Here is a 14945-nt window from a genome sequence, read left to right as displayed (position 1 = left end):
TTGCTGTCAAAAATTGCAGTTATATGCACCTGTCAAACAGGTGTGGAAAAATTGGTCCTTGGGTGTTTATTGTGCCCATGAAACCTACACCAAAAAATTTCTTCCAGATGAAAACACTCATAAAGTTAGGCAGCCTAGACAGTCTTTCAGAGATTCCAGAAAGTACTTAATCAGCGACATCAGCTTGATAGTTAGTGCTAATCGAGGACAGATTCATTTTGATAAATGTCAGCCGGTCCACAGAGTCTCTACTTGTCACTAAACTTCCAGCAGCACTAAATGCCCATTTGGAAAGCACGCTTGATGCAGGACAGCCCAGCATCTCTATTGCATACTGGGCAAGTTCTGGCCATTGGTCTGTTCTCATGTAACCCAGTGGATCGTCAACTGGAAAGTTCTCCATATCTGTTTTCATCCCTAGATAATCTCCCACCATATGATGAAGATGCTGCCGATGGGATGTGGAAGCTGACAGCCCTGGGTGCCGGGGACTAAAAAAGTTTTGAAAGGCATCACTAAATCGGCCCCCTTCTCTGCTGCTCCTCTCTTGACCAACCGAAGTCTCAAAACGACATTCTCCATGAGACTGTTACCTACCAGAGTTGGGAAAGGCGTTAAATAAACTCCTCTTTAAGGTGTCCTCAAGAGATTTCATTTTCTGCTCTCTGAGGGGAGTTTCGAGTAGGGGTGCATAAAATAGAAATTTTGGTGCCAAAACCGAAAATGCAGGATGCACTTTACCGAAAATGACAGTTTTTTAAAAATAATTATATATATAAAATTGTATTGTATTCGACTTTTTAATTAATATCATCAATTTAAATTAAATTAACGTCTGTCAAAGATTTCGTCAGGGGCATTTTTACAGTGATGAAGATGAAAGAATAAGTACAGGACATTTTCGTCCAGTGGTGAAAACTATGCTGAAAATCAGATCCGTTTGTTAACAAACGAAAACGGGACGAAAATGTGTGGCAGGGACGTTTACCTTCGTGAAACTTACTTTTGGTTTTTCGTGGAGCTCCGCCTACTTCCACAATTCGTTCCCAGGAACCAAGGGCACCATTAGGGATGGGCTCGATGTTCGAGTCGAACGTAAGTTCAACTTGAACATCAGCTGTTCGTTTGTTCTCATATGGGGTGCTCGCGGCAAGTTTGCCCGCTGCGGAGCACCCCATAATGCACTGCAAGCGTGCAGTGCAATAACGGCTGCTGATTGGCCAATGCATGCACCTGACCTGCATGCTTTGGCCAATCACAGCAAAATGCAGTGGCGGCCCGTGCATTAAAGGGTGCACGGGTGCTGCCCCCTCTGTGCACTATGGATAGATTCGTGCATTTCATGTATCTATTCATGCCTGCCGCTGCCACCCCCCATTCTGGCGTCCAGCCCCTTTTGAACTGTGCTCGCAGTTCACTCAGCTGTTTCCTAACACTGAACCGCCTCTCCGCCAATCAGGTGCTCGGGTCTGTTACCTGTCACCTGATTGGCTGAAACGACAGGCGCAGCTATTAGACGCCTATCAGGAGGAAAGGACGGGAGTCGGGAGATGAAGACAGCAGGAGACACTGGCTTGAAGGACCCCTCTTGTCGCTGTCACCCGCTGCCCCACCAAGACAGGGTAAGTGTCGGGCAGACAGCGAGCGGGTGGGGGGTCACACTGGGGGCATTTGATGGCACAGTGGCAGCATTTAATGGGCACACTGGCAGCATTTGATGGTCACACTGGCAGCATTTAATGGGCACAGTGGCAGCATTTGATGGCACAGTGGCAGAATTTGATGGGCACACTGGCAGCATTTATTGGGCATGCTGGCAGCATTTGATGGCACACTGGCAGCATTTATTGGGCACACTGGCAGCATTTGATGGGCACACTGGCTGCAATTGATGGCACAGTGGCTGCAATTGATGGCACAGTGGCTGCATTTGATGGAACAGTGGCTGCAAATGATGGGACACTGGCAGCATTTGATGTGCACAGTGGCTGCGTTTGATGGCACAGTGGGAGCATTTGATGTTTTTGTTTTCAGAATTTTTCAGTTTGTTTGTGCCCCCCCCAAAAAATTTGAGCACCAACCGCCACTGTCAAGATGTGCTTGGCCAAAGGCAGGGTGCCTCTGGCCAATCATGGCTCTGGGGCTAAGACCATGCCCCACACTTTATAAGGCTGCTGCTTACATGGCGGCCGTATATAGTGAATGAATGGAGATTAGGCAGGAAGTGTAGTGTGCAGTCAGTGAAGTACATATAATACAGTCAGTGGCGAAACTACCAGACTGGGCCCTGGAGTTCCGCCACTGTGGGAGGGCCCAAAATCCCGGAAATGTGGCTCCGGGGTTGCTGGCTGCAGCTATGAGCAGAGAGTGTCCATTATACTCTGTCACACTCCCCAGACCACGCCTCCCCCCCTCCTCCTCGCACAGACAAGAGAGGAAAGAGATATAGAGAGCAGAATCTTGTCCCACCCCCCTCCTGTGTGTCCCGCCCACATTACAATCCCAGGCAGATCCATGCCTCGCAAAGCAGCTAGATCGTGGAGGAAAGGCATGGATGCTGCAACCCTCCACAGGGGATCCACAGCTCTCCAGGACAGCCTTCTTTCCTAATCAAACATCTCAGTCATTGAAAAGAAAGCACATAGGTGGGTCTGACATTGAGGGGACTGAAGAGAGTGTGTTGTCACACCAGAGCCCCTCTACCAACACAGCAGCCTGCTGGGGTTTCCTTTGGTATGGTGCACTACAAGCCCCAGCATGCTCTGCTAGCCCATGTGTATGTAGAGCACAGGCTAGTAGGCTTTGCTTGCTGACCACAGTAGCAGAACTCCATGGCCCAAGCCTCCATCTATGTTGAGTGAAGCGTCCCTCCTTATCTCTCTTCTTTCGCCAGCCTCGGAGCACACTAATGTATAGACATGTGCATTCGTTTTCGTCCGAATGCATTTTCGTCCGAATTTCAGGTATTTTCGTTATCGTTTTAACAAACGATAACGAAAGTGCAGAGTCCGAAAAACGAAAGATCCGACATAAACAAATGCTTTATTTTCATTTTCGTTGCTACAACAGTTCGATATAGATAGGAGATTCGACATGATGATGACAATAACAATCTGTGTCCATCAAACCTGTGGTCGAATGTGCCTAACCTTAGCTCTATTAGTCCAAGATTATTCTACATAGAGAGAAAAGATTCGACGTAGAGAGAAAAGATTCGATGTAGGGGAGAAAAGATTCGACGTAGGGGAGAAAAGATTCGACGTAGGGGAGGAAAGATTTGACGTAGGGGAGGAAAGATTCGACGTAGGGGAGGAAAGATAAATAAAAATAATGATGATGATGAATGTTATTGGCTGATTGTAACCAAAGAGGTGGAGCAGTAAAATAGCTAGAACTAAGTACACACGTACTTTGGCTTATGGTGTCTGTTGAAAGTTCTAAGAAGATTCGACGGAGCAGGTAAACTATACGGCATTGTACAGTTTAGCTGCTCCGTCGAATCTTCTTTGAACATTCGACAGACACCATAAGCCTTCAATGACAGATTCGACCTTAATTTGGATTTTCGGACGAATGCAATTTTTAACGAAAAACGAAATAAATAAAAACGAATTTCAGGAGTAACTAAATAAATGTATTTTTCAGACGAAAACGAAATTCCGAAACGAAATATTTCAGTGTGCACATGTCTACTAATGTAAGGGAGTCCTTTGTGGACTATAATGTAAAGGGGGACTCTGATGCAAGTGAGGGCTTTGGTGAGCAGAGACCCCTTACATCAGGATTCCCAGAGCACCCCTTACATCAGAGTTCCCCTTTACATTACAATCCACAGTGCTCCCCCTTCGGGTCTTTGCACATGGGCGTACTCTGCGCTGAGCAGGCGGATGACAGGTGCGTGTTTGCTCCACTTGTGCAGAGGGGACACGGACATAGCCCACTGTTCTCTATGGGCCGGTCAGACTGTATTCCAATCCACTAGATGGATGGGGAATGGATCCATATTGGTCTGTTTTCATTGACTCGGATGCAGGCAGGTATAAATTAACATGTCTGTTTACATCCACCTCCCCATACAGAACAATGGGTGGTCCAATCACTTTGCACGTGTGAAAGGGTCCTTACAGTGCAAGTGGAAATTCTGCATACTCTGAAGTAACAGAGGATCTGGGAACCCTGATTAAAGGGGATTGCTGGGAATGATGATGTAAGTGGGGGCTCCAGTTACCAGGAACCCCCTTATATTAGAGTCTGCAGTGTTCCCCCTTACATCAGAGTTCTTCCTTAAATCAAAGTCACCGGAGTTCTCCCTTATATCAAAGTCTTCACAGTTCCCCCTTACAGTGTAAGGGAACTCTGCAAGTTGAGATGTTAATGGGAAACTCTGCGTATTCAGATGTAAAGCGGAACTCTGTGAACTCTGATGTAAGGGGGGACTCTTGTGATTAAATATATACAATTAGAATTGTTATTTAATCACAAAATATATGTATAGTGTATACTACAAAAAAAAATTACTGTGCGCTGCTAAAGTCTTCGGGTTTGGCTTGAAGAAAAGGTGGCAACTCTACCCAAGACATCAGGAAGGGGTCCTGCTGCAGGACCATGATCAAGGGCCCCGTGATGGGAGAAAAGGACCCCAGGATCATTGGAAATTGCCCAGGACCAGAGGTCAGGGGGGCCCTTCATGTTTCCTTGCACCGGGGCCCTGAAGGTTCTAGCTACGCCTCTGAATATAGTTGAGCGTATATAGTGCAGTCAGTGTAGTATACAGTATCTCACAAAAGTGAGTACACCCCTCACATTTTTGTAAATATTTTATTACATCTTTTCATATGACAATGCTGAAGAAATGACACTTTGCTACAATGTAAAGTAGTGAGTGTACAGCTTGTATAACAGTGTAAATTTGCTGTCCCCTCAAAATAAAACACAGCCATTAATATCTAAACCGCTGGAAACTAGGGTTGTCCCAATACCGATCCTAGTATCGGTACTGATACCGAGCATTTGCCCGATGGCCTAGGCAATAAGAAGATTGCCAAGACCCTGAAACTGAGCTGCAGCATGGTGGCCAAGACCATACAGCGGTTTAACAGGGCAGGTTCTACTCAGAACAGGCCTCGCCATGGTTGACAAAAGGAGTTGAGTGCATGTGCTCAGTGTCATATCCAGAGGTTGTCTTTGGGAAATAGACATATGAGTGCTGCCAGCATTGCTGCAGAGTTTGAAGGGGTGGGGGGTCAGCCTGTCAGTGCTCAGACCATACGCTGCACACTGCATCAAATTGGTCTGCATGGCTGTCATCCCAGAAGGAAGACTCTTCTAAAGATGATGCACAAGAAAGCCCACAAACTGTTTGCTGAAGACAAGCAGATTAAGGACAGGGATTACTGGAACCATGTCCTGTGGTCTGATGAAACCAAGATGAACTTATTTGGTTCAGATGGTGTCATGCGTCTGGGGCTGCATGAGTGCTGCCGGCACTAGGGAGCTACAGTTGATTGAGAGAACCACGAATGCTGCAATATACTGCATTAAACTAGCACTAACGCATTCATATATACTGTGTTAAACAGTAATGCACTGATATATACTGCAGGAAACCTGCCCAGACAAATTAAACTGACACTAATGTAAAAAAATGAATGGTCACACTACACTCACACTGAACCATCACTAGTAGGGATGAGCCGAACACCCCCCTGTTCGGTTCGCACCAGAACATGCGAACAGGAAAAAAGTTTGTTCGAACACGCGAACACCGTTAAAGTCTATGGGACATGAACATGAATAATCAAAAGTGCTAATTTTAAAGGCTTATATGCAAGTTATTGTCATAAAAAGTGTTTGGGGACCCGGGTCCTGCCCCAGGGGACATGGATCAATGCAAAAAAAGTTTTAAAAACGTCCGTTTTTTCGGGAGCAGTTATTTTAATAATGCTTAAAGTGAAACAATAAAAGTGTAATATCCCTTTAAATTTCATACCTGGGTGTATGGATTTTAAGGGGAACCCCATGCCAAAATTAAAAAAAAAAAAAACGGTGTTGGGTCCCCCCAAAAAACCATACCAGACCCTTATCCGAGCATGCAACCTGGCAGGCCTCAGGAAAAGAGGGGGGATGAGAGAGCGCCCCCCCCAAACCGTACATGGCCACATCCCCTCAACATTGGGAGGGTGCTTTGGGGTAGCCCCCCAAAACACCTTGTCCCCATGTTGATGAGGACAAGGGCCTCATCCCCACAACCCTGGCCGGTGGTTGTGGGGGTCTGTGGGCGGGGGGCTTATCGGAATCTGGAAGCCCCCTTTAACAAGGGGACCCCCAGATCCCAGCCCTCCCCCCTGTGTGAAATGGTAAGGGGGTACAAAAGTACCCCTACCATTTCACAAAAAAACTGTCAAAAATGTTAAAAATGACAAGAGACAGTTTTTGACAATTCCTTTATTTAAATGCTTCTTCTTTCTTCTATCTTCCTTCATCTACTTCTTCTTCTGGTTCTTCTTGTTCTTCCTCCGGTGTTCTCGTCCAGCATCTCTTCCGCGGCATCTTCTTCCCGGGCCGCTCCGCATCCATGGCATGGAGGGAGGCTCCCACTCTTCTCTTCATCTTCTTCTCTTCTTCATCTTCTTCTCCGTACCGCTCCGCACCATGGCATGGAGGGAGGCTCCCGCTGTGTGACGCTTCTCCTCTTCTGACGGTTCTTAAATAAAGGGGGCGGGGCCACCCAGTGACCCCGCCCCCCTCTGATGCACGGGACATGACGGGACTTCCCTGTGGCATTCCCCGTGACATCACAGGGAAGTCCCGTCAAGTCAGGTTGCTTGCTCGGATAAGGGTCTGGTATGGATCTTTGGGGGGACCCCACGTCATTTTTTTTATTTTTGGCGCGGGGTTCCCCTTAATATCCATACCAGACCTTAAGGGCCTGGTATGGAATTTAGGGGGAACCCCCACGTCATTTTTTTTTTTAATTTTTGCCGGGGTTCCCCTTAATATCCATACCAGACCTGAAGGGCCTGGTATGGAATTTAGGGGGACCCCCCCCCCATGTCATTTTTTTAAAATTGTGGTTCAGGGTTCCCCTGTGGGGAATACCCATGCCGTTTTTATCAATTAACTTTTATGTGTATTGTCGGACCGGCAATGCATTAATAGCCGCGAGTAGTTTTAAATTACTTTTTTTCCTTTGAAATGTCATTTTGCTGTCAGACTGTTCTAAACATGGGAAACATGCGCCCCTTTACAGGCATACTATAGACACCCCCCAGCTATGAAATTTAAAGGGATATTACACTTTTATTGTTTCACTTTAAGCATTATTAAAATCACTGCTCCCGAAAAAACGGCCGTTTTTAAAACTTTTTTTGCATTGATCCATGTCCCCTGGGGCAGGACCCAGGTCCCCAAACGCTTTTTTTGACAATACCATGCATATAAGCCTTTAAAATTAGCACTTTTGATTTCTCCCATAGACTTTTAAAGGGTGTTCCGCGGCATTCGAATGTGCCGCGAACACCCCAAATTGTTCGCTGTTCGGCGAACTTGTGAACAGCCGATGTTCGAGTCGAACATGAGTTCGACTCGAACTCGAAGCTCATCCCTAATCACTAGATTCACACTAAACTGATATTCTACACTGACAATAGAAGCATAATAGCACACTAACTCTCTAGCAGCACTGAACAGAGCCCTGTTCTAGCTCTCTCCATGCCAATATCACACTGCAAATGGCCGCTATGGGATGAATTTTTTTATAGTGTGGGACGGGACTATGAGCAATGAGCCATGACTGGATATTGTCATCATTACTTTCTCCAGTCATGGCTCTGGCAGTGCTCTGTGCCCTGATTGGGCAAAGCTTTCATTACTTCAGCCAATCAGGGCTTCCAATGCACTGTGCATCACATTGTGGTCATTTAGCGGGCTGGACAAATGGTTGAACGCCCCGATAATTTGGGTGTTCCTCAAAATGGGCGAACAGCCAATTTTCAGCCCGAAATCATGCTTGGGCCAAACCGTTCGCCCAACTCTAATCAGGGGCTACTTGGTTGGATGTGCTCCCCCAGGCCAAATGTTCCTAGTTCTCCCCTGAACGTAACTAATGAAACACGTTTAGAATGTCCCCACCTGTATGTGACATTGGGTGACCCCGTGGCTTTCTTGGCCTCCTCTATCTGAGCCTCACTGATGTCCATTCCGAGAACTTTCTTAAAGTATGGAGAGAGAATTCTTGTGTTCTGCCCCGTTCCACAGCCAACGTCCACAGCAAATCCATACGGTTTGTGTAACTAGGAGGACAAAAACATCTTCAAAATACATCACAAGGACACTGGTGTTGTTTTCAGTTTAACCTCTTGCTGCCCACATCATGGAAAGCCAAGATTTCTGTGCTGAGAGCGCGCTTACTGCATGCCCTCAGCACAGTGATAGCCACAGCATAGCCAGCTCTCCGTTTCTAGTCCCAATTGGAAGCTGGTGGGACAGGCTTCCAATCATGTGTCCACTGAGAGCCAATCACAGTGGTCCAGTGATTAAGAACTCTGTCCCGCCCTCCTCGGCATAAAGACTCATTTAAAGGGATGCAGAAGGTGGGTGGAAAGGTAGTTACATTTATAATGTCATAAAAATGATAGCTTTTATTTGGTTGAAAATGATTCCCATCCTCCACCCCACTCCCTACTTTACCAGAATTGGCGGGGTTTTTTTTGTTGTTTTTTTTTCTGGGAGCTGGTACAATTTTCTGACAGGCCCAAGTGAGAACTGTGCAACTTAGCATCACACGTCCCAGGAGGCCGCGGGACCAGTTTTTATGCACTGCACAATCTTTCACACGTGCAGTGGGGAGACAGCTGTGATTTCCTGAGAAAAATCAGTCAGCTCCCAGCTTCAAGTTGGTAGCACCAGGGTCTGGCAACTGAAAACTGGCTGTGGGGGGAAAGTGCGGGACTCCAGGGACTGGTAAGTATCTTGGCCGTGCTACACAAAAAAAACACACACAACTAACTATCATTAACCACTTCAATACAGTACACTTATACACCCTTCCCGCCAAGACCAATTTTCAGCTTTCAGCGCTCTCGCAATTTCAGTGACAATTACCCAGTCATGCAACACTGTACCCAAACAAAATTTTCATCATTATTTTCACACAAATATAGCTTTCTTTTGGTGGTATTTAATCACCACTGGTTTTTTTATTTTTTGCGACATAAGTGAAAAAAGAGCGGAAACTTTGAAAAAAAACCCCACTTTTTTTAGTTTCTATTATAAATTTTTTTTTCATAAATTTGGGCCAAAATGTAAACTGCTACATATCTTTGGTACAAATAACCCAAATAAGTGTATATTATTTGGTCTGCGTGAAAGTTATAGAGTCTACAAGCTATGGTGCAAATCATTGAAAATTGATCACACCTGATGCACTGACAGCCTATCTCATCTCTTGAGGCCCTGAAATGTCCGGAAAGTACAAATATCCCCCAAATGACGCCTTTTTGGAAAGTAGATAGTCCAAGGTATTTAGTAAGAGGCATAGTGAGTTTTTGAAGTTGTACTTTTTTCCCACAATTTTTGGAAAAATTAAGAAATAATTTCCTTTTTTTTTTACACAAAATTGTCATAATAACAAGTTATTTGTCACACACAGCATATGCATAGTTCAAATTACACCCCAAATACATTCTGCTACTCCTCCCGCGTATGGCGATACCACAGGTGTGAGACCTTTACACAGCCTGGCCACATAGAGTGGCCCAACATGCAGGGAGCACCGTCAGGCGTTCTAGGAGCATAAATTACACATAAAATTTCCTGATGACCTATCACACTTTTAAAAAGGCCCTGGAGAACCAGGACAATGGAATTACCCACCAAATGACCCTATTTTGGAAAGCAAACACCCCAACGTATATCTTTTGAGGCATTATGAGTCTTTTGAATGGTTTATGTTTTTCTTCAAAAAATGTGGAAAGAAAATGAAAACGTATTTTTTTTTTACAGACACTGGTCAATTTATATGATATTTCTAACACATAGCATGTACATAGCAAAAATTATGCCCCAAAATACATTCTGCTACTCGTCCTGAGTATGGCGATACCACATGTGTAAGACGTTTACACAGTCTGGCCACATAGAGAGGCCCAACATGCAGGGAGCACCATCAGGCATTCTAGGAGCATAAATTGCACATAAAATTTCCTAACAACCTATTACACTTTTGAAGGCCCTGGAGCACCAGGACAATGGAATTAACCATAAAATTACCTAATTTTGGAAAGCAAACACCCCAAGGTATATTCTATGAGGCATAATGAGTCTTTTGAAGGGTTCATTTTTTTTCCACAAGTCTTTAGAAAATGTGGAAAGAAAATAAAAACATTTTTTTTTACACAAAGTTGGCAATTTATATGATATTTCTAATGCACAGCACGTACATAGCAAAAAATACACCCCAAAATACATTTTGCTACTCCTCCTGTGAATAGTGATACCCCATGTGTGAGACTTTAACACAGCCTGGCCATATAGAGAGGTCCAACATTGAAGTAGTACCTTCAGACGTTCTAGGAGCATAAATTACACATATAATTTCATTCCTTCCTATCACACTTTTAAAGGTCCTGGAGCACCAGGACAGTGGAATTACCCACAAAATGACTCAATTTTGGAAAGCAAACACCCCAAGGTATATTCTATGAGGCATGGGCTGCAGATAGGTACTCGCGTAATCTGATGGGCTGGAGACAGGTGATCGGGTAATCTGATGGGCTGCAAATAGGTACTCGCATACTCTGATGGGCTGGTGATAGGTACTTGGTTACTCTGATGGGCTGGAGACAGGTACTCAGTACACAGATGGGCTGGAGACAGGTACTCGGGTACTCTGATGGGCTAGAGACAGGTACTTGTGTACTCAGATGGGCTGGTGACAGGTACTCGAGTACTCTGATGGACTGGTGATAGGTACTCAAGTACTCTGATGGGCTGGTGACAGGTACTTGGTTACTCTGATGGGCTGGTGACAGGTACTCGGGTACTCTGAAGGGCTGGTGACAAGTACTCGGGTACTCTGATGGGCTGGTGACAGGTATTCGAGTACTCTGATGGGCTGGTGACAGATACTCAGGTACTCTGATGGGCTGGTGACAAGTACTCGGGTACTCTGATGGGCTGGTGACAGGTACTCGTTTACTCTGATGGGCTGGTGACAGGTACTTGGGTACTCTGATGGGCTGGTGACAGGTACTCGGGTACTCTGGGCTGATGACAGGTACTCGGGTACACAGATGGGCTGGTGACAGGTACTCAGTACTCAGATGGGCTGGAAACAGGTACTCGGTACACAGATGGGCTGGATATAGGGTGATCGGTAATCTTATGGGCTGCAGATAGGTACTCGGGTACTCTGATGGGCTGGTGATAGGTACTTGGTTATTTTGATGGGCTGGTGACAGGTACTTGGGTTCTCAGATAGGCTGGAGACAGGTACTTGGTACTCAGATGGGCTGGAGACAAGTACTCGGTACTCAGATGGGCTGGAGACAGGTACTCGGGTACTCTGATGGGCTGGAGACAGGTACTCGGGTACTCTGATGGGCTGGAGACAGGTACTCGGGTACTCTGATGGGCTGGTGACAGGTACTCGAGTACTCTGATGGGCTGGTGACAGGTACTCGAGTACTCTGATGGGCTGGTGATAGGTACTCGAGTACTCTGATGGGCTGGTGACAGGTACTCAAGTACTCTGATGGGTTGGTGACAGGTACTCGGGTACTCTGATGGGCTGGTGACAGGTACTCGGGTACTCTAATGGGCTAGAGAAAGGTACTCGGGTACTCAGATGGGCTGGTGACAGGTACTCGGGTACTCTGATGGGCTGGAGACAGGTACTCGGGTACTCAGATGGGCTAGTGACAGGTATGCGGGTACTCAGATGGGCTGGTGACAGGTACTCGGTACTCAGATGGGCTGGTGACAGGTACTCGGTACTCAGATGGGCTGGTGACAGGTACTCGAGTACTCTGATGGGCTGGAGACAGGTACTCGGTACACAGATGGGCTGGAGACAGGTACTTGGGTACTCTGATGGGTTGGATACAGGTGATCGGGTAATCTGATGGGCTGCAGATAGGTATTTGGGTACTCTAATGGGCTGGTGATAGATACTTGGTTACTCTGATGGGCTGGAGACAGGTACTAGGTACACAGATGGGCTGGAGACAGGTACTTGGGTACTCTGATGGGTTGGATACAGGTGATCGGGTAATCTGATGGGCTGCAGATAGGTATTTGGGTACTCTGATGGGCTGGTGATAGGTACTTGGTTACTCTGATGGGCTGGTGACAGGTACACAGTGCTCAGATGGGCTGGAGACCGGTACTCGGTACACAGATGGGCTGGAGACAGATACTTGGGTACTCTGATGGGCTGGATACAGGTGATCGGGTAATCTGATGGGCTGCAGATAGGTACTCGGGTACTCTGATGGGCTGGTGATAGGTACTTGGTTACTCTGATGGGCTGGTGACAGGTACACAGTGCTCAGATGGGCTGGAGACAGGTACTCGGTACACAGATGGGCTGGAGACAGGTACTTGGGTACTCCGATGGGCTAGTGACAGGTACTCTGGTACTCAGATGGGCTGGTGACAGGTACTCGGGTACTCAGATGGGCTGGTGACAGGTACTCGAGTACTCAGATGGGCTGGTGACAGGTGATCGGGTACTCTGATGGGCTGGTGACAGGTACTCGGGTACTCTGATGGGCTGGTGACAAGTATTCGGGTACTCTGATGGGCTGGTGACAGGTACTCGTTTACTCTGATGGGCTGGTGACAGGTGCTCGGTACACAGATGGGCTGGAGACAGGTACTCGGGTACTCTGATGGGCTGGAGACGGGTACTCGGGAACTCAGATGGGCTGGTTACAGGTACTCGGGTACTCAGATGGGCTAGTGACAGGTACTCGGGTACTCTGATGGGCTAGTGATAGGTACTCGAGTTCTCTGATGGGCTGGTGAGAGGTACACAAGTACTTTGATGGGCTGGTGACAGATACTCGAGTACTCTGATGGGCTGGTGACAGGTACTCGGGTACTCTGATGGGCTGGTGAAAGGTACTCGGGTACTCTGATGGGCTGGTGACAGGTACTTGGGTACTCTGATGGGCTGGTGACAAGTACTTGGTACTCTGATGGGCTGGTGACAGGTACTCGAGTACTCTGATGGGCTAGTGAGAGGTACTCGAGTACTCTGATGGGCTAGTAAGAGGTACTCGAGTACTCTGATGGGCTGGTGAGAAGTACTCGAGTACTCTGATGGGCTGGTGACAGGTACTCGAGTACTCTGATGGGCTGGTGACAGGTACTCGAGTACTCTGATGGGCTGGTGACAGGAACTTGGGTACTCTGATGGGTTGGTGACAGGTACTCGCGTACTCTGATGGGCTGGTGACAGGTACTCGGGTACTCTGATGGGCTGGTGACAAGTACTCGGTACTCTGATGGGCTGGTGACAGGTATTCGGGTACTCAGATGGACTGGTGACAGGTACTTTGGGTGGTGACAGGTACTTTTTATTGGGGGGACAATCAGTGTGATTGGTGTGCACTGTAAGCGGTAACGAACTGTTACCGCAATCTCCTCCTCACACACGATCGGTGTGTGAGGAGGAGAACCCAGTAAAAGCTTGTTACCGTGGTTTGATGACATTCTGTGACCAGCTGTGATTGGACACAGCCAGGTACGTGGTAAAGAGCCAATTTCATTACACTGATCTGGGATGGGCTGTGTCTGAGGGATACGCCTCATTCCCGATCGCCGCATTGTGGGCCCCTGGGGGCCCTCAGGAGTGGCGAATAGCAGAGGACGTTATATGACACCCATCCAGGATGGCAGAGTGCTCCTGTGGATGTCATATGACTATAGGTCTGTAGGGAATTGGTTAAACATGATCATTAAATAATACTGCTCAGTTGGGAATATACAAAATACAGATTAAAATATTGTTACTTTTAGATCATTCTGTTCATTCATCTGCAGCTCAAAGGGATAAAACTTCTATCTGTAGATGTCAGTTAAAGCAATCTGACAGGTAAAAATAAAATGCTCCTTTGTTTAAACACCTTAAACACTTTAAATCCTTTGGTTTACTCTAATCAGCCCTCATTAACTCCTTAGTCTCCTTTCTTTAACCACTTACCGCCCGCTGCCTGTCAAATGACGGCTGGGCGGCGCGGCTCTCGTTCTGGGTGGACGTCATATGACAGCCCTCTAGAACAACCGCTCTCACGCACCTCCCGATGTAGGCAAAAAAATGACTGCATGGCATAAATGAAGTAGGATGGACATTTATCTGATGGAAATTTGTAGATAGATACTTCTTACCAGACAAGGTGGACCCACCTGTCATACTACAGTGGGTCAATTGGGCTTAGGTTGGCCAAAAGCCAGATGCTCATTGGTATTACCAAATCAGAGGTAGATGGAGATGGTAGAGGGATCACTCCAGGAGCAGATGTTGGATCAATCCATGAGTATGGATCCAGGTATGGCAACCAAATCTCCAGAGCTCGATTAAGTCTTCTAAACAGGTACAGATTGAACCTCAATTGAGGGTCCAAACGGGGGACCAGTGACAAAAATGGAACATTGTCACATTAAACCATGTGGCCAGAAAGAGGTGGGCGGCACGGTCCGTGCAGCAACACAACGTCATGCAGGGTCAGAGGCTCAGAATGGGCGGCACGGCACGCACAACCCCGCTCCAAGTCCCGGACCGGCATAACACATACAGCGCCGGTGCTGAGTGGAACATGTGACCACCACGTCATGATGTCATGACATGCTGAAGTCAGCTAATACGCTCACGTACTACACATAGGGGCAACTCAAGCCTCACTGTGGATGATCAGCCAGCATGACTACAGAAGTAACATTAT

At 46.9% G+C, this 14945-nt stretch overlaps 2 protein-coding genes across 3 annotated transcripts in view; one reads left to right on the top strand and one right to left on the bottom strand.

Annotated features, from left to right (window-relative positions):
• LOC141148415 (uncharacterized) overlaps window positions 1-14945 on the top strand; it is a 332754-nt gene that overhangs the window by 55482 nt on the left and 262327 nt on the right. The window lies entirely within an intron of this gene.
• Window positions 1-14945, bottom strand: part of LOC141147564 (putative methyltransferase DDB_G0268948) — an 83589-nt gene that overhangs the window by 18913 nt on the left and 49731 nt on the right. For both annotated transcript variants that reach the window (XM_073634788.1, XM_073634787.1), the window contains exon 3: window positions 8131-8291. In XM_073634788.1, the coding sequence (XP_073490889.1) occupies window positions 8131-8291 (161 nt within the window). The remainder of the gene's footprint in view (window positions 1-8130; window positions 8292-14945) is intronic.

This window comes from Aquarana catesbeiana, linkage group LG06 (genome assembly GCF_042186555.1).
Source record: "Aquarana catesbeiana isolate 2022-GZ linkage group LG06, ASM4218655v1, whole genome shotgun sequence".
Classification (NCBI taxonomy): Eukaryota; Metazoa; Chordata; class Amphibia; order Anura; family Ranidae; genus Aquarana; species Aquarana catesbeiana.
This window is presented reverse-complemented; position numbering and strand designations above follow the sequence as displayed.